General features: G+C 43.0%; 10 protein-coding genes and 1 non-coding gene across 11 annotated transcripts; 5 read left to right on the forward strand and 6 right to left on the reverse strand.

Moving 5' to 3' along the window:
- Window positions 1–151: 151 nt before the first annotated feature.
- On the forward strand, window positions 152–1,373 carry O0I10_003652 (uncharacterized protein; the record flags this gene model as incomplete). The annotated part of the gene is made up of 6 exons (XM_058483720.1): window positions 152–236; window positions 295–349; window positions 488–507; window positions 712–1,052; window positions 1,127–1,240; window positions 1,308–1,373. 6 exons carry the CDS (start codon window positions 152–154, stop codon window positions 1,371–1,373), a joined length of 681 nt encoding a protein of 226 aa, XP_058345518.1.
- Window positions 1,374–4,724: 3,351 nt separating this feature from the next.
- On the forward strand, window positions 4,725–4,800 carry O0I10_003653. Its single transcript has one exon. It is a non-coding gene; the product is annotated as a tRNA-Thr (tRNA).
- A 1,121-nt stretch (window positions 4,801–5,921) lies between these two features.
- On the reverse strand, window positions 5,922–6,386 carry O0I10_003654 (uncharacterized protein; the record flags this gene model as incomplete). Its single annotated transcript, XM_058483721.1, has 2 exons — window positions 5,922–6,264; window positions 6,325–6,386. 2 exons carry the CDS (start codon window positions 6,384–6,386, stop codon window positions 5,922–5,924), a joined length of 405 nt encoding a protein of 134 aa, XP_058345519.1.
- A 1,158-nt stretch (window positions 6,387–7,544) lies between these two features.
- Window positions 7,545–8,689, reverse strand: O0I10_003655 (uncharacterized protein; the record flags this gene model as incomplete). The annotated part of the gene is made up of 6 exons (XM_058483722.1): window positions 7,545–7,619; window positions 7,681–8,122; window positions 8,176–8,278; window positions 8,328–8,441; window positions 8,499–8,579; window positions 8,641–8,689. 6 exons carry the CDS (start codon window positions 8,687–8,689, stop codon window positions 7,545–7,547), a joined length of 864 nt encoding a protein of 287 aa, XP_058345520.1.
- Window positions 8,690–8,773: 84 nt separating this feature from the next.
- O0I10_003656 (uncharacterized protein) lies at window positions 8,774–12,606 on the reverse strand (the record flags this gene model as incomplete). The annotated part of the gene is made up of 10 exons (XM_058483723.1): window positions 8,774–9,282; window positions 9,338–10,159; window positions 10,217–10,601; window positions 10,657–10,806; window positions 10,863–10,874; window positions 10,940–11,294; window positions 11,366–11,986; window positions 12,048–12,074; window positions 12,143–12,244; window positions 12,311–12,606. 10 exons carry the CDS (start codon window positions 12,604–12,606, stop codon window positions 8,774–8,776), a joined length of 3,279 nt encoding a protein of 1,092 aa, XP_058345521.1.
- A 770-nt stretch (window positions 12,607–13,376) lies between these two features.
- Window positions 13,377–13,808, reverse strand: O0I10_003657 (uncharacterized protein; the record flags this gene model as incomplete). The annotated part of the gene is made up of 1 exon (XM_058483724.1): window positions 13,377–13,808. The coding sequence occupies one exon, from the start codon at window positions 13,806–13,808 to the stop codon at window positions 13,377–13,379; it is 432 nt and encodes a 143-aa protein (XP_058345522.1).
- A 1,172-nt stretch (window positions 13,809–14,980) lies between these two features.
- On the forward strand, window positions 14,981–16,584 carry O0I10_003658 (uncharacterized protein; the record flags this gene model as incomplete). The annotated part of the gene is made up of 3 exons (XM_058483725.1): window positions 14,981–15,185; window positions 15,243–15,451; window positions 15,508–16,584. 3 exons carry the CDS (start codon window positions 14,981–14,983, stop codon window positions 16,582–16,584), a joined length of 1,491 nt encoding a protein of 496 aa, XP_058345523.1.
- Window positions 16,585–16,727: 143 nt separating this feature from the next.
- On the reverse strand, window positions 16,728–18,325 carry O0I10_003659 (uncharacterized protein; the record flags this gene model as incomplete). Its single annotated transcript, XM_058483726.1, has 4 exons — window positions 16,728–17,635; window positions 17,700–17,830; window positions 17,884–18,110; window positions 18,194–18,325. The coding sequence occupies 4 exons, from the start codon at window positions 18,323–18,325 to the stop codon at window positions 16,728–16,730; spliced, it is 1,398 nt and encodes a 465-aa protein (XP_058345524.1).
- A 287-nt stretch (window positions 18,326–18,612) lies between these two features.
- On the forward strand, window positions 18,613–19,636 carry O0I10_003660 (uncharacterized protein; the record flags this gene model as incomplete). The annotated part of the gene is made up of 5 exons (XM_058483727.1): window positions 18,613–18,675; window positions 18,736–18,809; window positions 18,888–18,908; window positions 18,974–19,358; window positions 19,439–19,636. The coding sequence occupies 5 exons, from the start codon at window positions 18,613–18,615 to the stop codon at window positions 19,634–19,636; spliced, it is 741 nt and encodes a 246-aa protein (XP_058345525.1).
- Window positions 19,637–19,893: 257 nt separating this feature from the next.
- O0I10_003661 (uncharacterized protein) lies at window positions 19,894–20,655 on the reverse strand (the record flags this gene model as incomplete). Its single annotated transcript, XM_058483728.1, has 2 exons — window positions 19,894–20,424; window positions 20,494–20,655. The coding sequence occupies 2 exons, from the start codon at window positions 20,653–20,655 to the stop codon at window positions 19,894–19,896; spliced, it is 693 nt and encodes a 230-aa protein (XP_058345526.1).
- Window positions 20,656–21,555: 900 nt separating this feature from the next.
- On the forward strand, window positions 21,556–22,032 carry O0I10_003662 (uncharacterized protein; the record flags this gene model as incomplete). The annotated part of the gene is made up of 3 exons (XM_058483729.1): window positions 21,556–21,645; window positions 21,703–21,827; window positions 21,894–22,032. The coding sequence occupies 3 exons, from the start codon at window positions 21,556–21,558 to the stop codon at window positions 22,030–22,032; spliced, it is 354 nt and encodes a 117-aa protein (XP_058345527.1).
- Between the last annotated feature and the right edge of the window lie 335 nt (window positions 22,033–22,367).

Genomic DNA, 22,367 nt, shown 5'->3' on the forward strand with positions numbered 1-22,367 from the left:
ACTGTTGATATTCTTCCACTTGTCGTCATCATTCTCAATAAATCTTGTTCCAATACGTTCATTGTCGAATTGACTCGATATCCATATTCTTGCCAATGATGTGGACAATGGCTATGTGATGTTTGTTATCAGGTGTCGTAAATGCTGATTCATGGAGCAAGCCTTTTCTTTCCCACAGTATCCTGAATCGCTTGGTAATCGTGACTACATGATCATACCTCCGTTACAATGCAATAGTAAGTATCTTTTAGATAACCACTTTGATCACAGATGGATGCTGACATTGAAGATTAGGTCCGTGGCCGATTTATGGATGTACAGCTCTTAAATTACAAGACTCGATCCTGCTGTAAGTGTCCGCCACCAACTTATCAATTCATGCAGCACTGCTTATTACTCTTTGTTAACACGAGACATTCACACACCCTGTATAGATCATAAAAGGATGTTGTCGCCCTCATGCGTCTTTTTTCTTCTACCATCTTAGACCGAAGCACTTGGGTTTACGTAAGTACCGCTCTGGACAGTCTTCTTTTGTAAACTGGGCCATGTATTAAATCTTTGTGGTCATTCATAGGTTTTCATTGTTTTCCTACTTTCATTGTCTTATGGTCATTATGATATTTGACTCTTGAAACGAGGTAAAACCCTATGCATATTGCTCTACACGTTTATGAACCGGGTACTCATATTACATTTCTTGAAACGTAGCTACTTTTCGTACTGCATTAGACAAGCGAGAAACATCTTTATCCTCAATTGGTTTCAAAGTCTCAATCAAAGAATCGGCATATCTCAAGCTTCTATCACAAGAAAAGATTGGGAGATCGGTTAACCGTTACATGACTCGGGCATTCATGCAACATCAACCACCTTCTGCTTGGCGAGGAACAGGGGATGAGTGGCGTATGGTTCCTGGTTTGGCATTACTGGCACTATCAGAGCACATGGGTCGTAGGGGTAGCAATCGCGACTCTCGAGATCCTATATCGGATGAAACACGTGGAAGATTTCGCCAAGCTAGCCTTTCAGCGGCTAATCGAGATTTGCAAGTTGCGGATGCTTTCTAGCAACATGTTGGTGAATGTCTCGGATAGTGGTCGTCACACTTTTTGGGTATACACAGCCGACAATCAAACGCACTCAGGTGCCTGATCCTACAGGTCTCTGGTTTGGATCATCGTATAGAAGCCAACGATTTCTCCTGGGTTATGATCCTACAATCAGCCGACATGCAGTGGTAAGCATTTGATGAACAATGCAGCTTACTTTATATGATGATAATAACATGTGCAATGATATGATAGTTGGTCAAGGACCTGAATGGGAATACCATCTTAGAAAATGAGCAACCCAAGTTATTTTACGACTAATACTTTCTATAGCAAGGTAGCTAGATGAAATAAAGCATTGTTTATTTATTACACGCTTGTTGGAGGTTGCTAGCTTGTGGATTACATACTATTGCTTCGAAGATGGAATAATAAAGGTGGTCCGGTTATCGGTCATGCAAGAAGTACATGGCTTTTGTGATACAATAAGGAGGGGTGGAAGTGGGATGAGCTTGAGAAGTGAAAAAGTGAAGTGATCCCTGCATTGAGTTTCAGGATGAGTGACCGATCAAGATGTATACGTATCTTTTTACATACACAAATTGGTTTATGCAGCAGCTCGACCTTCTCCTACATGCAAATGTGATATACACATACCTTGACACACCTTCATGGTTGGATGCTGTTTAACTTACGTACCTTCACAAAAGGCAATCATCATCATCATCCATTTGTGTAGCAACCTGTCAAGGACGTATCTGTGTAACCACCACGTGCCGTTTCACTCAGCTCTTCATCTTTCCGTTAATGCAGCCGACACCATCCACTAGGAAAAAAGCAACTCCATCACGCTTACAGCATAAGTAAAACATAAACGTGCCTGTATCTCCAAACTTTACAATGAAACATGGGGTTTTTATTAGAGCAATGGGCTCGGCTTGGCCAACAGCACCTCGTGTGAAAGTTTCGCGTTCAATGTCGCAAACAGCCCAAAAAATATTTTGTGGTCGTCGTCGTCGAAGAGGTCGACCCCTAGATCCAGTTTGGCTGGTGGCGACATTGCGAAATCTGGGATTGGGCAAGCTTGATCGTGAAACTTTCACACAAGGTGCTGTTGGCCAAGCCGAGCACATTGCTCTAATAAAAACCCCACGTTTGATTGTAAAGTTCGGAGATACAGGCGTCTTTATGTTTGTAAGCATGATGCTATATGACAAGTGGTCTTTGTTTAACGTAAAGTAGTAGAGCAAAAGATGCAGAGAGCGTGTTTGTGTAACTTGAGTCATTCAGCACAGGCGATGCATGATTCTTGTACACTAGTTAGGAATAGTTCAAAATGCCAGCTAATAGCCCGTTCCTCCCATTCACCTTTGTTGCCCAATCCAATGCATACGAACTATTGTCCTGCTCCAGCCCAGCATGCTCATCCTTCAACTTTCTTGATTCGAGGTGACATGGTAGTATGGCAACAATGGGTGTTGTTGGATCATTATTATCATGTAAAGTGTAAAGTGGCATACACCCTTTTGCTATACGTGAGGATCATCATTTCTTTTATTTACGTGCACCTATTGCCTATCGTGAGGGTGATGATGATGGGGATGGATGGTGTGTATAGGGTAATTGAGTGGCATCAGTGTAATAGCAGTAGGGGATTTAAACTTGGGGTCGGCAGCTCCACAACTTGTGACAACGCTTCTCTTTTCTTTCTCACCCCTCTGCTTTTATCCCCATTCACGGCATTGCGATCAAGGTAATGTATTATAGAATAGTGCTCTTGTTGGCTGTGAGGTGTTAATGTAATTCTGAACTTGCATTATCAGGGAGTGAGTGCCCAATGCTGATGAATGGAGCGTGGTGGGTGGTTGGTTGTTGTTGCCATGGCGATATCGTTGCTTCCTCTTGTTCGTTGCTATTCCCGCTCTATGCTTGGTGTCAACAGGTACATTGAGAGTCCAATGTTGCAGCCGAACTGGTTCCGTTGACGTGTTAACTTGTATAGGGGGCAAGTTTGGTTTCAAAACGTTGGCTGGTTTGGCGTTCTGTTTCGGCTCAACAACACTACTACACCATCGTTTTCGGTTTCCAGTAACCACCAACAACGCGTCTTTATGAATGTGGAAAAGGCAAGTACAATGAAACAAACAATGAAAAGGGGCGTTTATTGTATATGTGTGCTAATAATGAATTGAATAGGTTTCTTTGGTCAGGCAATGCGACTTGGGGCATCATCATCAACCTGTACCTTTTGGCTATTTGACATCATCAGAGGACAACAATGCACCCTTCTCGTGATGAGCTGGTGGTTACTCTTTTTTGAAGATTGCGTAGACAGGCGTCTCTTTGGGGAGGATGGATGAGAACAACGATGAACCGGGACACTATGAACAGGTATGTTTATTGATGAAGGTGCAATCAACTTTGCTTTCTGAAACGACCGCTCACATCCTCGAACAAAGTGAAATTTGAGCACTGCAAGTGGCTATCCATCATCAAGCAATGACATTCAATTGACACCAAGGCTCCGTAGACTGATGGAGGCATTGAGCAATCTATCAGCTCACCATCTCCAACAAGCATTTTATCGCTCTTTTCTCCCTGTGTTTGATTGCAGAAATACCCAACCCCACCACGCAGATAATAAACAAGATGCTATTTTACCATGTTTATTCACTCCAAATGACGCACCACGTTGCCGGTAATGCTTGTCGATATCGACGTAGCTGGACTATTGCTGCTTATAGCAGTGTGCGAATGCACCGTCCCACTCTAATGTAATGTATAATAGACCAGCGTGTGTATGGGTGCAGCTAGTGGTAGATGACTATTGCTAGACGATGAATATTGCCGGTTAACGATTTATGCATCACATCTACGCTCCTTAGACATGCTCTTATGATCATAGAAACCCACACGCACATATAATAAAAAGGATGCTTCTCTTTTCCTCTGTCATAGCTTTGATCCCTTACAACGTCCCAATTTCCCACATTTTGATATGGGTCACATCTCATGTACCCCTATAGGTTAGAGCTCATGATACATGCATAGACCTTTGTGATGCCTTTAACGCAAAGTAAATAAAAAAAGACGGTCCATCGCGATCATTGGGATAGCCATAAAATATGAGATTGGTACCAAAGTAAGGAAGTTTGCTCTAACAATGATACGACAAGGAGGTTCAAAGATGCTTCCTTTGTAAGGATAAGCATGTTGTGGATAATGTAAAAGGTATACCAAGAAGGTATGCATGATTATTGAAGATCACATTATTGTCTCATCGAATGACGGCAAATGTTGTCAGTTGATTCAATACGACCTTAGCACATGTAAGAATACGATTAGCCTTATGAAACCAAAGCAACAGATACCAACTATCACCAGCAAAGGCTTTTTTATGCCTTTTCGAGTCTGAGCTCGAAATTTCGCGGGGGTTCACTTTGAACATTGAGCATTACCCTTAGACCCCCATCCAATGGCCTGTTAACCAATTTTTCATCCCAAATTGCTAGACAATGAGCTCCCATACATAAACAACGCCTTTAGCATTGAAAACGGTGGTTACTCCGCTGCAAAATGAAATTAAAATCGTGCTGTTTTGTGCCGTTCTCTATATGGCAATTTTGCACTATATCATGGATGCTTAGAAACATAAGACAAGCAACAAGATTGGCCTTCTTGGCTCAGTTGGCAGAGCGTTGGTCTTGTAAACCAAAGGTCCCGTGTTCGATTCGCGGAGGAGGCATCAATCTTTTGTTGTTTTTTGCTTCATCAATCTTTTTTTTTGGAGATTTTCGTCAAATTTCATCATTTTTGGTCATTTCTTCCGCAGGAAGTATACATAGAGGGGTTGCATTACCTCTCGTGCTCATTTTAGTGTATTCAATACATAGGTTAGTATCGTCATCATCATCATAAAGCAAAAAGGTGTCAATTTACATCATATCATCCAACAACAGCAACCCTTACTGCCAGGTACCTAGCATCTACTTTTTCTTACTCAAGCCGATCATAAGCATCCAGTTTCTAGTGTGCTCGACGTCCTTGACGAATAAAAAGTCTCACTTTGCACTAGTAATCATACACCCACCGATAGGGATGTCATTCATACTATCCCAAGCATAATCAAACATGGTATACTTAGTATGCCACAAATGACCAGCGCGTCCGAAAGTATCTATGTTTATTAACGACAAAAGTCTCAGGCATGAAACTTGATATAGGTCCATGACCCTTTTCATGCTGCCAACCAAGACAAACTCATCCTGCTCGAGATGTACCATAATTTTATGTCGGCTTACGCATTGTGATGTTTGGTAATAGAAAATGGATAACAATGAAAAGTACGTTGAGACTGAAAGATAGTTTTTTGTTTATTCTTATCGCTCTATCCTTATTTATAGTTTTACGAGATCTTTGGTATGACTAATCTTCAAGAAGGATCCATGACAAGAACCAATGGTTATATGACAGCTACGCTAGTCGGATGTTTCACTGGATTCGAGGTGGTTCCTTTAGTTACTTAATCGGTTTCAGTCACTTCTAGGTCATTCTCATGTATTCCTTAAGGGAAAACATTCATCCTTTTATTATTCAATATCCATAATATCACACGCATAATGCGCTTTCAAACAAATTTCCATCGATCCAGTGATCATTCTTGGCTTATCACCCATACCATGGTTGACTTGAAAAAAATCCATACAGGCTACCATAAGCGGACGGTAGTATAGGGAAAAGCCCATTGTTGTGATGTTGTTGAGATCGTTCATACCACTCACACGATCATGCAATTGTAAGCTTAGAGATAAACGGAGCATACAAGTCATTAACAGCAAAGGATAAACGCAATGGTCTCTTCCCAGCTTCTTATCGTACTGTACGGATGAGCACCGTAGCTGACAAGGCTACTTTTGTCCTTTTATTACTATTGGTGCTGAAGCTTGCTATGTGAGAGTCTCCCTTGTACATCTTGTCCCCATAACATAGCAGCAATCGATCAAGATAAATGTGCGTATCCATGTCCAAAGCATCAATCTCAAAATGCGTCAACCGGGAGGACCATAGGATACGAAACTTGGATGGAGGTGCGGTAGCAAAAACTTTTGCTCCAGGTTCTTCGCCTTCTGCTGCTTGATAATCAAAGTTCAGATCCACTTTAGATGAACGATGTACCAATAGATACAAGGTATTCCGTTCTTGCAAAAGAATACTTAAGACAAAAGGTTAGTAATGCTGTATGATGATGACATGATGAGGAAACGGTGCTTACCTGCTACGATAGTTTGAAAACGCAACTGCTGTTGGATCGAAGCCTAGTGTTTCTACGATCATAGGTGCCACTTGATTAACGACTAGAGCAGGTGTCCCTTGAAACGGGATCCACACGTTCTGATACTGACAAAGTATTGGCTTTGTGGGCCATAGATAATGAAAGGCTGGTACGATGAATGAGGCTCGTTGCTCGTATACTCCAAAGGTGTGAGAAATCAGATCCCTTGCTATTTGCCCACTTCTAGACCCCTCAAAGAAGCCGCGTTGGTATTCGAGATCTTCTCGTTTGATATCCTTGGCAAAAACATAAAGCGGTCGTACACCATTCAACATGGCTCCAGAGGTTGCTTGCCTGGCAAACAAGATATCGTGCACGTTTGAAATTTGATGAGCACGTGCTTCATCAACTCTCAAAAGATGTGTACGGTAGCGATTATGATAAAGTTGTCGCATATTTTAAAGTGCTCATGGGCCTTCTTGAGGCTGTTGACCAAAAAACAAGTTGCGGGTTTGACCAAATTGCTGTGGATTTCCAAGTCTAGTCGCGATAAAAGCCGCCAGGCTGCAAATTGAGGATAACATCTCGATCCGAATAACACATCCGCCTCACATTGCAAGCAACTGTTGATGATACTTTGGCCCACCAAGCGCACCAACTGCTCCCACCGACTTGCATTTGCTCGATGTTATCGGCTGAAGCAGCAATCATAGCAACCTGCTCAGCAAGGTCGCTTCCGGACGAAGGCGATTATTGAGACACTTTTGATTGATAAGTGAAGAAGATACTTGGAGTAACGATCAATGAAAAGTGTTTAAGAGAGAAACAAAGTGCATTCAAAGACATTGAGATAGATTTTTATATATGATGCTATTTTGAATAACAATGAATTTATCACACCAATGGATACGATGATTTCAAGGGGATACGGCTATGCAGCGTTCAATTTCAGCAATGGGTCCATGCATACACACAATGAATTTTATCCGCTGACAAGCGCGATACCAAATCTCTTGCATCATGCATGATGTCGGTGCGACATCATCGTCCAATCCCATCACACCTACCTTGGCATCGTGCATGCATTCATCAATTACTACAGCGTTCCGAGAACCGGTATTACATGAATCATCCAGCTTTTTAAAAAACATGGCGAGCAAATGTCAACTACTGGCATCTCCATCCAAGTCCATTTTTATCAATACGATTTCCAACTACAGCTAATAGACATCACATGGATCCCAGCAAAATTTCTGTTGTCTTGTTGTATGCAGCTCATCCAATTGCGCCATGACCTAAGGGGGGTGGTGTCCACAATGAATACTGTGCATCATGCAATCCAACTTTTTTACTTGCCTCTTTTGACAATTCGAATGAAAAAACATCAGCGTTGGCGGCTACGCGATCCGGCGAACTTGATTTTGGGATGACAGCCCACCCATGTTGTATAGCCCATCGAAGCAAGACTTGAGCTCGAGAAAGAGACGAATCAGGAATGACGATATCGGGATCTTGTAATAGATTGCCTTCGCCAAGACTCGAATAGGCTTGCACCTGGATCTTGTGTTTTGCACACAATGAAAGAACATCTTGTTGGACCAATCTTGGGTGGAGCTCAAATTGATGTACGTGTGGAACGATGGTGCAATACTCGAGTAGATCTTCCAAATGCCTTGCAGTGAAATTGGATACGCCAATATGCTTAATCTTGCCTTCGTGGTATAGTTTCTCCAATGCTCGATAGCTACCAAGACGATTTTCTCGGTTCACAGGATCTGAAAGTTTCTTTTTGGCTGTTCTATCACGTCGTATGAGATGGGGGTTATCAAGGATGCATGATCACACACTTACCCAGGCCAATGGATCAAGTATAAATCGAGATAATCCAATCCAAATCTCTCTAGAGAATCGAGCACGGCTTGATAGCACTTTTCAAATCCTTGATGCTGTGGTGCTATTCCATATTAGTATTTCCTCGCGTCATCTGTCACCAGTCGTCTTACATAGTTTGGATGTAATAAAGATGTCTTGACGTGACACGTCAAAGGAAGGATCCTCAAAGACCTCTTGTAGAATAGTACCAAGTGCTTCCTCATTGCGATACACGGTGGCAGAGTCTATAGCAACGTTGAGTCTATCGTGTCATGTCGTATGTCAATCGTCCTCCCACCAACCTATGAGTCTGTAACCAGCATGTATGGCTTCGCGTACTACAGGTCGTAGCTCATTGACGTCTTTGATTCGAAATGTTCCCACTATGGGGGCGATCAACGGGTTAGGTTATATACGCGATTGAGATTGGCAAAGGTTACTTGCACCCAAGGACAGGCATGGGGTCACCATTATGGAGTGTGCACGTTGACATTGTATGTAGGGTGGAAAAAAAGAAGGAAAAACCAAGATGCGTTTCTTTATACAAGATAGAATGATTTGCTATAATATAAACTTTTTACATCCAGCCTTCAGACGGCCTCCATTGTTGTTGATTTTCAGGCTGATGTTGTTGTGAGGATGATGCTTGTTGTTGTTGTTGCTGCTGCTGTTGTTGCTGCTGTTGTTGGGGTAATAGATACGCTGTCCAATCATCCAATTCCAAGCTACTTGGTACGGACCAGAATGGATTGTCGGGTCGATTACGGAAATGGTTTTCACAAGCAGCAGTTGTAGTGTTGTTGGTGGATGATGTTTCGGGGGCGTATACATTGGAGGAAGAATAGGGTGGAACGACTGCTGGTTGTTGTTGTTGTTGTAGCTGTCCCATTGTGAACCCAAAGTCAGGGATACCAAACAAGAAACTATCGGCTGAACTTAGAGGAAGCATCATGCTGCCAGCCATTTGTAGGGGCTGTTGGTGTTGTTGTTGTTGCTGTTGGAGTTGAACTTGTTCCACGGTAGGAAACATGGATTCCATTGGTAGACCAAATTGGCGAAGGGAATGCACATCATTATCGGATGATCCTATAATACCATCATTTAGCCACCTTAGGTTTCTATCAACCATTCTCCTATTTACCTGGTATTTCACCTCCAGCTGTTGCTGATGATGTTGGTTCCATGGATGAGTATAAACCATTGATCCATTCGCCATTGATAAACGATGTTGGCGTTGATCCACCACTACTTGGACGATCAGCATCGGATGAACGACTCCCTGAAGGTGTGGTTGTTGTGAGCCTTAAAGGTGATGATCCGTCAACTCCATTTCCACGTGAAGGTATCGTGGCTTGATATTCATCATTGATCTCTCCTTGTGCTTCAATGCCGACCGTATTGGATTGTGTCACAGACTGTAATGCCGCTGCAGGCTGTGGTCGTTGTGGGGTAGGTTGTGGCGGTGATGAATGAGTAGGTTGTTGACGAGTTGTTTTACTAGTGCGCTTTTTGCGTTTATTCTTTTGCTGCTGCTGCTGCTGCTGCTGTATCATTTCATTTTCAGAAACGTCACCTTCATCCACCGAAATGTTGCGTGTCTCCATCAACTTTTTCAACACCTCATATAATCGACATGCTCCAGGCGATAATTTGGAGAGACGTTTGATCACGCTCATGGATCGAATAAGGTTTGCCTTTGCCACATCCGCCACAATCGTATCAGTGCTTCCAGCATTGTAAATGTGAATCAATGAGGCTGTAAAGATTGGATAGATTGCAAAGTTCCAAGACACCAAAAGGAAATCACGATAATGCATCTTTTCAGCAATGTCCACACATCGAGTTGCTGCATTGGTACAAATAGTCAAAGAAGACATTGATAATCGAGTCCCATCCTCATCCTTCTCAATAAAGGGCCGATGCAAGAGAATTAAGAGTGTACAATAGGTGAGATACATGATGCCTAAAACATTTACATTAGTGGAAGGGTTCCCTCGCGTTGTTGTTTTCTATCATTTACCTGACATGGATAATAAAGGTGATTGGCCATGGCTATCAAGACGTCGTACATTGGTGGTTGAGATTTGCAGGGAGGGTGGAAGACTAGCACGCCACTCTGATAGTGTATTATCCAAATAGGTCACAATCGCATCACTGCCATGCTCCGCACTGTGTCGTTTTGCTCTTGGTGTATAAAGGCCTTGCAGAATGCGACCCAAGATTTCGGACAGTTTGACAAGTTGCACAAACGGCTGATAAATCGGGATCCGATCTCCTTTGACCTTTTGTGCAATGCTTCGATCCAGTGAGGGAAATCGCATTTCATAATCGTCACCCTCAGATAACGGGGTATCCATAACTTCATCCATATTGGCACTCTCATTTGGATAAATTTCATCACAATCCTATGATACAGCATCTTTAGCCATCATGCTTATATATAAAAAGGGCCACTCTTACCTCGTCAAAGATGGTTTGTGGGCGACCTGTTGCAGCTGCTGACCACTTGTCAAGGATGTAGACGGACCACCAAACACGCCTTCGAGTCTCCTTTTCACTTTCTGGAATGTCCCAATTGTCACTCGATCGATGTAATCCAAGATCTTGTGCCTATCATCTACATTGAATAACATGTCTTGGAAATGATACTATTGTTATTCACATACCATTCGCGTTGCCTAGTTAACCACGTTGATTAGAGAAAGAGATCCAAAAGTAAACAATGGGACACATTTATACTTACAGCAGAGTTCAAGAGCCATCCACTTGCCATCTTTTCATCGAGACTTGCGCGATGGTATTGACTAATGACGAGAGCTTGTATTGTAGCAACGCATGGAGTTGTATAGCGTCCTTTGAGATAGGTCAATAGGTTGTCGAATAGGCTCTCGGACCATCCTTCTTTCATGTTGGATATGGGAATATCGGAAAGCACCTTGTCGTCGAATATCCGACATGTCTCGATATAGCGTGCAGCGGCGCCATATATGGAGTTGAGGAGTGGTGGTGATGGATAATCGCCCAATTGCCGTCGATATTGCTTGAGAAAAAGAATTTTATTGACGACAGGTAAACCAGGATGAATATAAGCAAAGTAGCTAAAATCATTGTGAGGATCGTTAGTAACGATCGGGCACCATGGCCGCCGTATCCAAGTGAAACAACTTACACTTTCATCAGCCTGTCGCTTGTCATTTTATCAATTCCAGCCACAGTATAGATCCAATCGTTCATTGTATTGATGGTCTGCCCGGGTTTCAGTTTGCCGAGTTGCTGCAATAAGCGTATGTTGCCATTTTGACCCTCCTCATCTTCCTTGTACATGACCAAGCTTTGCCCAAACTTTCGCACCTTGAAGCCGATATGAGATGCGACACGTGCGTCTTCGAAATTGATCTTTTGTGCAAGAAACGGCAAGGGGCTCATGTCACCAATGTACCGTGCGCTGCCACTACTGCTCAAGGATGATAATCCCGATATCCGCTCTTGTTCGGCGACGGCAACTTTTTTGCCCTTTTCAGGAACCGGAGTCGCTGTTGTTGTTGTATTATTGTTGGTACTGCAGGTGCCATTTCCTGGGCCGTGGTTATTATAGCTGTTGTTGCTGCTGCTATTACTGCTGAGGGTGCTGTGATCGTCATTTTCATTCCCAACTGCGTTGTTGTTACTGCGACGTCGTGTCGTTGAAGAGGATTCATCTGCCGTATTATTGTTGGATTCATCTTCATCTGCCAAACCACCCAATATACGCTCCATTCGTTTCAGCCTGTTTTCCAATACTTCAATGTATCTATAACATAAAATGAATAAATGATGGTTCCAAAGAATGGAAAGAGAGGAGAAAAAGTTACCCTTTCGGAGGACCACGCTTCTTGGCGCTTTTTGGAAAAGCATGTCAGCACAACTCGATATGAATATACCTAATCGAGATAAAATTTCCTATTACCTATCGTTAAATGTACACTCGACCTTGGCTGCTTGACAGTTCTTGCAAGGATGACCAGGACCTGCAGTATCGCATTTGATCTTTTTGCGTCGACATCCATCACTATGAGAATACGTGGTATTAGTCAGCCAATGGCTGTTGATAATCATCGTGTCGTTTTTCTTTTACCATGCTCTGCTGATACGCATACGTTTAACATCTTGTTGCCTGTCATCGTGTGATGATAATGTAGTGTTGGATGTTGATGATGGTCGGTATTGAGCATAAGGGGGTTGATGTTGCTGAGTGGGAGGAGGATAAGGTGCTAGTGGCATAGGTTGTAAATAAGGATGTGGTTGGAGAGGTCGTAGTGAAGAAGCATGGGCCGGATAGAGTGAAGCCTGTTGCTGCTGTTGTTGCTGCTGCTGTTGTTGTTGTTGCTGATCGTGAGAGCGATCGTGTTCTGTTGACCATTGTAGTGACATTGAGGGTGTGTTCAATCCTCGTGAATGGTATATTCAATTGTAGAAAGGGTTGGTTAAGCGTCTTTCAATGTTGAATCGACAGGCTCGGGGATTCAACAAAAAGTGTCAAGGAAAGTAGGTGTGTTGTATGTTGCGTGCGTGTATATGAGTTGAGGCAGTGAGCGAGTGTGTGTGTGCGTGTGTGAGAGAGGGCGAGAAAGAAAGAGAAAGAGAGAAATTAAAGGGTGCGTCAGGTAACCTTGAAACACTAAAGTCCGAAGCTTCAATGCCTAATGCTGTTATGTTGCATAGAAAGAGAGACACGTATCCTAAAGATGATGATCATGTTGCGTGAACCCTTTATTTGCAAATGAGTCAATTGGTACCCGATAATTTGTATTTTCTTTGAGTCATATGATCCTATCGGTCAGGTCGCCGAATCACTCACATCTTCCCCGCTATCACGTGTATGCTATCCCATTCTTCCTTGTCATTGTGGCATTCATGCAACAATGTTGCCACGTACCCCCATCTTACTAAACATGGCTTTGTGTATTACATAATAGAGTGGTGTTTATCAGCTTGTCTCCACATGCGGAAGAACTTTATTAGATGGATATATTGCAGTAATCGAAAGGAGCCATTGTAACGCATAAGGAGGAGGTACACTGTGGCGATGATGGGGTGATTGTGGCGTCATAATTCATTCAACCTACAACATGATGCCAATGCTAGCCGTGTTTAATCATCAATCCAAAGGAAAAAAAAAGGTATCGACTTACACGAGTAAATCACGGCAACTCTAGTTGAATAGAGCCCATACAAACAATCGCATCCTCGCTACCGTTGTCGATTCCAAGAAATTCGTGACAATGTTGTTGTGCCTTGAGACCAGCCAATAGTCGATCAGTAGAGAACGTTAATGATACATCTTCATCATTGTTGGTTGCTGATAGTAGCCCAGCTGCATCATTGCCTATGGGTCGTCTCACAATCACTTTCCACTCCTTGTCGTTATCATAGTCCTTGACCACGCAGTCGTAATAGATTACTGATTCAAGGCAATCGTTCCAGTCGGGCTCATTGTACTTTGAAAGCCGTTGTCCTGCAATGCCGTATACTGATTGCTGCTCTCCAATGACATGACCTTTGAATTCGGCATAGGTGCCTTGCTCGTCAACAGGTGGTAGGAAACATAAATGTGCGTGGCCACTGATACGCATGATGCTCTTGTCCAAAAGAAAGGCGTAGCAGTGTAGTTGCTGAGTCTCACACCATGTCAAATAGTGCTCTCATTATCATCATCATCTCATTCGACAATAATAACACATTTTCTCATTGTTGGCAAGACCAAGATGATTTTACTACAGGATACAATACTGATGTGGACATGATTTGATTGTGTGTGTGTGGGAAAGAAAACAATGAAATACTATTTACAGAACGGTTGATGGTCTGCACCAGCTATCTTATCGCATGTAACGCGGGGTTCAAGGTGTGCTTTGGCTTTGGTTGCACGATCAGAAACAGGTGTCGGTTTGTCCAAGGAGGAGGCGGATGCAAAGGCTTGGATGGCAAACAAGAGGATAACGATGATGTCCATTCGTGTCATGGTTGAAATAAGAGAGAGAGAAAGAAATGAGAGATGCTCCATTCATTGGTTGTATATGGCTAAATATATCCCACTTGCTTGCAAGCACCCCCTATTTTCCTTCTTGTATCTTTTCCCGCTAGTACTACTACTACTACAAGTCGCTTCTTTTTGTTCTGGATCGCCGATGATCTTGCAGCTGCTTACTGCTGCTCCTGTTGTTGTTATACATTTTCCTTACTCTTCCTTCTTTCCTATTGGCAAAGCAGCAGCATCAAAGCTATTGGTTGATACACTTTTGCTTGCCCATTCATTTCGTATGTGATGAAGAAAGGGACACATCACCAAGCAAGCCTTTGAGGAAAATGTCATGTTGGGTTGGAATTTGTTATCTCTAAAGAAAATTCATGCGACGATAAAAGTTGATAAGGGTCGTGTAACTGAAATCTTGGTTCCCATATGTAAATGGTCAGGAATGAACAATAAAGATGCAGTACTCATGAGCATAACAGCTGTCGCCAAGGGTCTGCCTGCTTTGTGCTAGCATCACGATTTGCAACTTTGTTTATCCACCACCACCACCCTACCACATTTTCACGTGAAATGCAGATAAATCATATCCTTTGTACAAAATGTCGAGTGTAGCTCACATTTATTTATCAAAAAGGAAGAGGTGATGTATACCAATGAATACGACAATTAGTGTTGCTATGTGTGTGTGTGTGTGTTGGCTAATTTTGATAAGATTTCATTCGACGTATTTCGATTGCGGGGTGATTGTTTATCTTCTTTCCTTTTCTCCTTATGTTTCCACGAGCCGTTCGCAGTAACTTGTCAAGACGAGTGGCATGTCCACGACGACCACCCATTCGACCCGCCATTCGACCACGAGCAACAGTGCGTATGCGCACTATCAGCAAACGGCATCAGTCGTCTGTAGCTACAGCAGAAGAAGCAGCAACAACTGCAACCAATGACGTCCCTTCCACACCCGCCAACAGGGGATTGAGTAAGCCAGGCACATGAAGAAAACAACATTGCTCATACTCACATGCAAGTTATCTAGTGGCACCCCTTGAACGTTATGACGCATTGACTTCTGCAGGCAACACCATTCGAGCGGATCCGCACCAAAGAGCCATTGTGCAAAAGTTGGACGACCTTTGGCATGAGTTACAGCACTACACAGCACCTATCCCGGTGACAAACACACCACCACCACCAGACAAGCATATTTACGATGATTTGGAAGAGTATGAGAGTGTCTTTACTTCTGTGAGTGTGATACCAAGGATGGTGAATTTTAGTGTTACTAATGACAAATGAATTAGGTGACCAAATGGTTCAAGAGCAAAAAGCCTGTTGTCCAATCAAGACCCCAACGACCTGCCAATGTTCCAAAGTCGATTTATGTATATGGTGATGTGGGCACAGGCAAAACGATGGTGATGGATTTGTTCTATGACATGTTACCCATCAAGCGGAAGCGACGAGTCCATTTTCATGCATTCATGCTCGATGTTCATGCTCGTATTCATCGAATCAAGACAAGTCAACCTACATTGCCGAATCCACTAAGTCCTATTGCCGATGAGCTTGCCCGAGATGCCTATGTTTTATGCTTTGACGAATTCCAAGTGACCGATATTGCTGATGCCATGATCCTACGTAAGCTATTTGATGAATTGTTCGATCGAGGTGTTGTCCTGGTGACCACGTCCAATCGTCATCCCACCGAACTCTATCAGAATGGTATCCAACGCCAGTCCTTTTTGCCTTGCATTGATCTATTGATGGAGCGTTGCCATGTATTGAGCTTGGATTCTGGAACGGATTATCGCAAGATGGAACGTGAAATGTCTCAAGTTTACTTTTATCCTCTCACCCAAGAAACGCATGAAAAGATTGATCGCATCACTCGCCAACTCACGCATGGCAAACCGATGACGCCTATGAAATTGGAGTTTTTGGAACGATCCTTGACCGTGACCGAACAAGCCGATGGTGTAGCGCGTATGAGCTTTGCCGATCTTTGCGATAAACCTCTGAGTGCTGCCGATTATCTCCAAATTGTTCAACACTTTCACACGGTCGTTCTTACTGATATTCCACGCATGTCCATGAAGCATCGTGCCATGGCTCGCCGTTTCATTACGCTCATTGACGCTCTTTATGAATCCCATTGTACGTTGATTGCAAGTGCTGAAAGCGACTTTTTGAATATCTTCAACGCATCCGAAGGCAGTGATGAAATTGACGATGAAATGCGCATGATGATGGATGATCTCAAATTGGATACGGTCGAGTCGCCCCTCTTTAGTGGTCAAGAAGAAGCTTTTGCCTTCCAGCGTGCTCTATCACGTCTAGTACAAATGCAAAGCAAGGAATGGATTCAAAAGAACCTGTAGATTAGAATAAATTGTATACCTCTCGTCAAAAATTTGTCTATGTAATGGGATCAAGTGATGTCAAAATGGTGCATGTGCTGCTCAATGTTTACTGCATGATCATGTAGCTGAGCTTCTATATTTGTACAACAACTACCTAATTATCAATCATCATCATGCTCGGTTTGCACAAAGATGTTGTCTACATATGTATTCCATAAAGCGCGGCTCTCATCGGTTTTTCGTGTCATGCGATGAGCTAGATCCAGCCAGCTGCCCACCGTCAGGTTATCCATTGCATACGCTTCATCCGTGCTATACTCAAGCTCAAATCTTGGTAATGCATGATGTTGCTTTTCATTGTTCCAGTAGGTGAGGTTACAGTAGTATTGGTGATAGCGAGTCCAAGTGCCAAAGTGTGTGCTTTTTGAATCGTTGTCGTATTCATTGATTCGGAAACCTGGATAATAGATGGGCAAGATCGGGGGTGCAACGTGTACAACAACCGCCTTGTCTTGGTCGTTTCCATTGACCTGCTGATATTGGTGTTTGAGATTTGTAATATAGCGCCCTGAATCCTTTTGAATGTTGATGATCCTATTTTCTTCTTGAGACTGTTGTTCTTGTTGGAGCACAATAAAGTGGTCATAGTTGACATGTCCATAAAGATGAGCCGCGATGACATCTCGGAATTCGATTGAGAGCTGAGTATAAGCGGTTAAGCAACTACCATAGAATGTACGTGACGAGGGAGGCACATGGCCAATCACATAGACACGTGCTTGCATTTTACGGGCTTTGGTGAGTTCCTCACGTATCCATTCGAGATGACGCTTTCCAGCACTTTTTGGGTCCTTGCAAGCAAGGACTTGGTCATTCGATTCAAAGAAATACAATGTGTTGAGCGAAAGTACACGGATGCCAGGGAGTATGTTGACAGCAAAATAGCCTCCTTGTCTAAAGACTTCTTGTTGCTCGCGTGGAATCATGTCGCTCCACAATTTACTGTAAGCATCGAGAGTGGATGAAGCAGTGGATCGGAGTTGATTGTGTGGATGGACATCATTGTTGCCTAAATAACAATGGTCAACAAGTCTTTTCTTGCCGTAATAGTAGAATGAGCAATGTATACATACCTATGCATGGTACAATAGGGATGGTCTTGTTATTTTCATCACGAAATTCCTCTTGTAAAGCAGTTGTTATTTTGTAATTGAGTGCCAAAATCTCTTCTTTTGTTCTTGGAATCTTCTTGTCAAGGTCGTGTCTACGATGGGTCATCATCAATACATTAGCAAGTTTTTATGCTGTATGCGTTACCTTGCATTATCACCGGTCCATACAATAAAGTCTATTTTGTCCTTCCAATCATCGGCAATGGTCTTAATAGCATGATAGACCCATGGCTCTGATGAATCGCAATCCGTGGTAGGAGCACCCCAGTAGCCTGACAATTTGCCTTTGCGTTGCTTTTTCTTTCGATGCTTCTTGGGTTGGTTGTGGCAACCGGATTTGATTGTTGCTCCATTTTGATAATGTGGGTCAAGCTGTTGATGGATATGAAAAGTGGTCAATACGTTGGAATAGGAGGGGGAGAGAATCGACAAACAACAACACGACGACGACGTACGTGGATATCAGTAATATGTAAGAATCTTCCATGCAGGTTTGTATTAGGATGTACTGCAAATGTATGTTGTTGATGCTGTGCAAATGCAGGGACAGCAATGACTAATGCAACCAAAGTGACAAGCCAGTGCATTTGGTGGAACAAAGAAAGAAGGATAAAAAGCTATTGCCTGGGGAACCGATGTCGTCAAGGAAAATCTATGCACCCTTACTTTTCCTTTTTTGGGACATGGTGGTACAAACGAGGGCCCAAAATGCCTTGCACTACATGGTCCGTTCTTTCTTTCATCTTTTTTTTTTTCCCTTTTATCTGTTACTCTTGAGCTCCTGAGTATCATCATCACCACTAATACCGCTCCTTAATACTACTACTCTCACACTCCATTCCTTTCCTTCACTCTTGTCCCCCACTTTGAACTCATGATTGAATACTTGCTGTCAGCTGCAATGGCCATTGGGCCAGCATTGGGTTACATTGATCAGGTCAGTCTTGGCATTGCCGGTCAACAACTACTTTTACTCATTTCAAAAGCTTTTTTACAGTACTTTATTATAAAGAGACAACAATCGAGCAGTGGATTTAATCCTGTAACATGTGCGATCCTCTTGTTTTCAAAGTAAGCATGTTCTTGTTGTAGTAGTTTATGCAGCGGAATACCATTCCTGATTTGTCTCACATCATCGTCATCATGTAGTATCGTGCGCATCTTTTTCTGGCAAGTAACATGAGATGACCCATCTATATACAACATTCTATTAACATGTTGCCCTTTAATGATAGGTTTGGCAAACGCTTCGATACGACATTGTTGATTCAGTCAGCCGTCATGATCATAACACAATCAATTCTATTGGAGACTGTTGTACGCCATCGCACCCCTGAAAAGCACGAGAGTGAACCATTAAAGGACCAAGAACAAAGACGACTACGATGGTACGATACGTTTTGGCAATGGCCCCATTATTTGGATTACGTCAACTGCCTCTTGGGCTTCACGACCGTCGTTGGTGTGGCCTATGTGCTATTGGGCAAGCTGCCTTGGTTTGTGGAAGCTCTGGGGATCATTAGTCTTGGCATAGAAAGCACATTACCACTACCACAATGCATCTCGAATTTCAAGACAAGATCAACTGCTGGATTTAGTTTGATTGTGCTGGCCACATGGGTAAGTCATCAACATTATTCTATTGTTAGTGGTTGTTGTATATGCTCACAACAAAGACCGTCATCTACTGCTCCTTGTAGTTTCTGGGAGATGCATTCAAGCTCTTTTACTTTATCTACACCAACGCTCCTCTTCAATTTGATTTGTGTGGCGCGATCCAGCTTTCGATTGATTCATTGATTGTCATGCAATCCATCCTCTTTTCAACCAAAGTGAAGACATGGCTAGGGATCCACCACCCACATCCAGATAAACACTTCTATGCATCGATACCTTAAAGAGCACACTAGAGTGTCATAATAATGAATTTGTTCATTAAATGGATATCAGCTAGTTCTAGTGGTAATAGCAATTATAATAGGAGTTGCTTTGTAGATTGGGGGTACTATTTATGGATTATATGACAGAAGAAGGTGTTGTGGATGCAAATGCATAGAAGGAGATGAGGATGATGAAGACTACTACAAATGTAATTGCTGTATAATAGTGAATGATGATGGTGGTGGTGGTGATGTGGAATGTTGTCGCAAGGTGATCAAGATCGATTCATCTTTAGAGGAAACCATTTGCGTGTGGGATAATTGTTGCCGAGGATATCATCTTCTATCGGCTCAACAGGAGAATACTTTAGCGGTTTAGGAGGGTATTGGGTAACGACAGGGGGAGGAGGCTGGATGGTGGCGTAAAAGTGATCCTGCTGCTGCCCCTTGCTAAAAGGAATAGTAGTGTTGTTGGCGTCTCGATGATTGTTGTCATCTTCATCACATATGGCTGTTTTGAACTTGGCACGCAAATAAGCTGATGACCGTCGAAGAAGATTACGTGCGCATCGTCGTCGTGGTTCAGTTACACTTCGATGTATTGGAGCATAATTAAAGGGTGTTGGCATTGTTCGTGCGAGTGGCGTAGGTGCTGTTGTCGTTGAAGATGGTTCCACATGTTGTTGATTATTCGCATCATGCCGCTGCTCGTCTTCGCTGTTGATACTGCCATTGCTTATGCTACTGCTATCGTAAAGACTATCGCTGCTGATCGTATGGGGTTGGAAGCAAATGCTATGTCGATACTAGAGATCAAAGTCATGAGCATGTGATATATTAGATGCATGTAGAATACTTGTATAAAGCCTGCTTACACCCAACTGCTCCATTTCAGCATGCAAACGCGTTCGTCTTTTATCGAATTGCCGAATGAGACTGTGTGAAAAGGAATCGCTGCTGTCATGGTCGATTGCCATGGGCAGCCAGTTTTGTAAAGAGGGTTGAGCTGCCGGCTGCTGGGCACGAGACGCCGACATGTATTGATGTACGCTGTATCGAATATACGAACAAGACTTGGAAAAGTAAGCAAAAGGATCAAGAGAATGAAAAGAAAGGTTTATAAAGGTGATCGCCTACAGAATGATAGGTCGTCCCTCCTTCCACACTTTTATGTTTATAATGCACGTGTCTCATGTCGCGCCCGTCCGACATAACAGGTTTGCTGGTCTATGCTCACTTGCTAGCATCCCCTCTCTTGTTCCTCCTTCATCGTCTTTGTATCATTCTCCTTGTCGGGAAGAAACCTAGCAATTCCATATCCAAAACCGATACACTTACAATGTCTCATTATCTACATTCTCATGCATACCTTGAATCAATACATTCTATTATTGAATTTGTGTGGGCCAGGACAATCGGTAGCACAATCGTGCTACGCGCAGCAAATTAAAGTCCATTTTCTCAGCTATAGACCTTGCTTACCAAAACATCACGTAAAAGGGATCCGCTACTAAAATTGACATGGCTCGAATATGAGATCCCACATTGTAAAGTCATTCAATCATAGCGTTGACTTTCATTCTCAAGATGGTTCAGCCAACAAGTTGATGCTTTTGTTAGCGGATAGGGCAGCAGAGTAGTATGATTGATACATTGTCTCATGTCATTAATGTGTATTGGATCGATGGTTTTCATTGAAGGAGCTGGATGGTTTTATCATTAGATCGTGAGTACCCACGATAACAAGAGCTTACTGTATTCGAGAAAGAAAGGATACTATGCATAAGGGGTGTATGGGATTAACTAGTTGCACTGTTCTACAAGCACGATCAAGTCCAATAATCGTTGTCTGAGAGGATGGCGTCTCCCCTCTTATTCAATGCCGATATGAGCAAAAGTGCGGCCTTTTCTTCCTATCGCTTGACCACCCACTTGCCATGAAACCAGACGATGTCGTTGTGCAACTAAAACGCAATGGCTCCTTTGATCAACTACGCAAACAGCTACTCACAGACTTTCAGAATGAGGTACGCATGCTATCGGCAGACAATGGACTATGCTAATGCAACGCAACTTTTATTTAGCCTGAAGGCAAAGCATTTCTAGCCAAGATCAACGACTTTATGGAGACTATGATACTCAAGGATCCAACACTGCTGGAAAAAGATCGTTCAGCGTTCCTTTCGTTGGTTACCAGTGAGCTGGAAAAGTATGGGATTGGCGTCATTGTTGGGTGTGTTTCATTGTTCAGTAATGGACCTTGTCTATCGTATAGGGAAGGCATGTATCAATCCGTCAAGGAACAGGTTCTTGAAAACATGCTACAAAAGAAGGATTATCAAGATCAGATCGATGAGCAGATGGAACAAGTGATTGCTAGTCGTCAAGAGCCTTCGTCGTCGTCCTCGTCATGATACGATGCAACAATCATGCGATGCGGTGGATCCACCAGCAGCAGGATACTCGTCGTCGTGCAGCAATCACCGAATGCTTACAACACGTCAATGACCGGTTCATAGTTACCTTCCATAATCATGTGGGGCAAGTGATGCTTAAGGATGGAATAGTTGTGCTAGTTGCTAGTGCTGGTTTCCTTTATTCAAATAAAGAACCCATTTCATTGTCGCTAAATAACGATGGTGGTGGTGGTGGGATGTTCATGCTTTGAGATTGACTACAGCTGGCGGAAGAACTCAACTAAATCCACGCTCCTTTTCCTGATACACATACACACACGCACAGAGAGAGA

This window comes from Lichtheimia ornata, assembly GCF_029851405.1.
Source record: "Lichtheimia ornata isolate CBS 291.66 chromosome Unknown scaffold00012, whole genome shotgun sequence".
NCBI lineage: Eukaryota > Fungi > Mucoromycota > Mucoromycetes > Mucorales > Lichtheimiaceae > Lichtheimia > Lichtheimia ornata.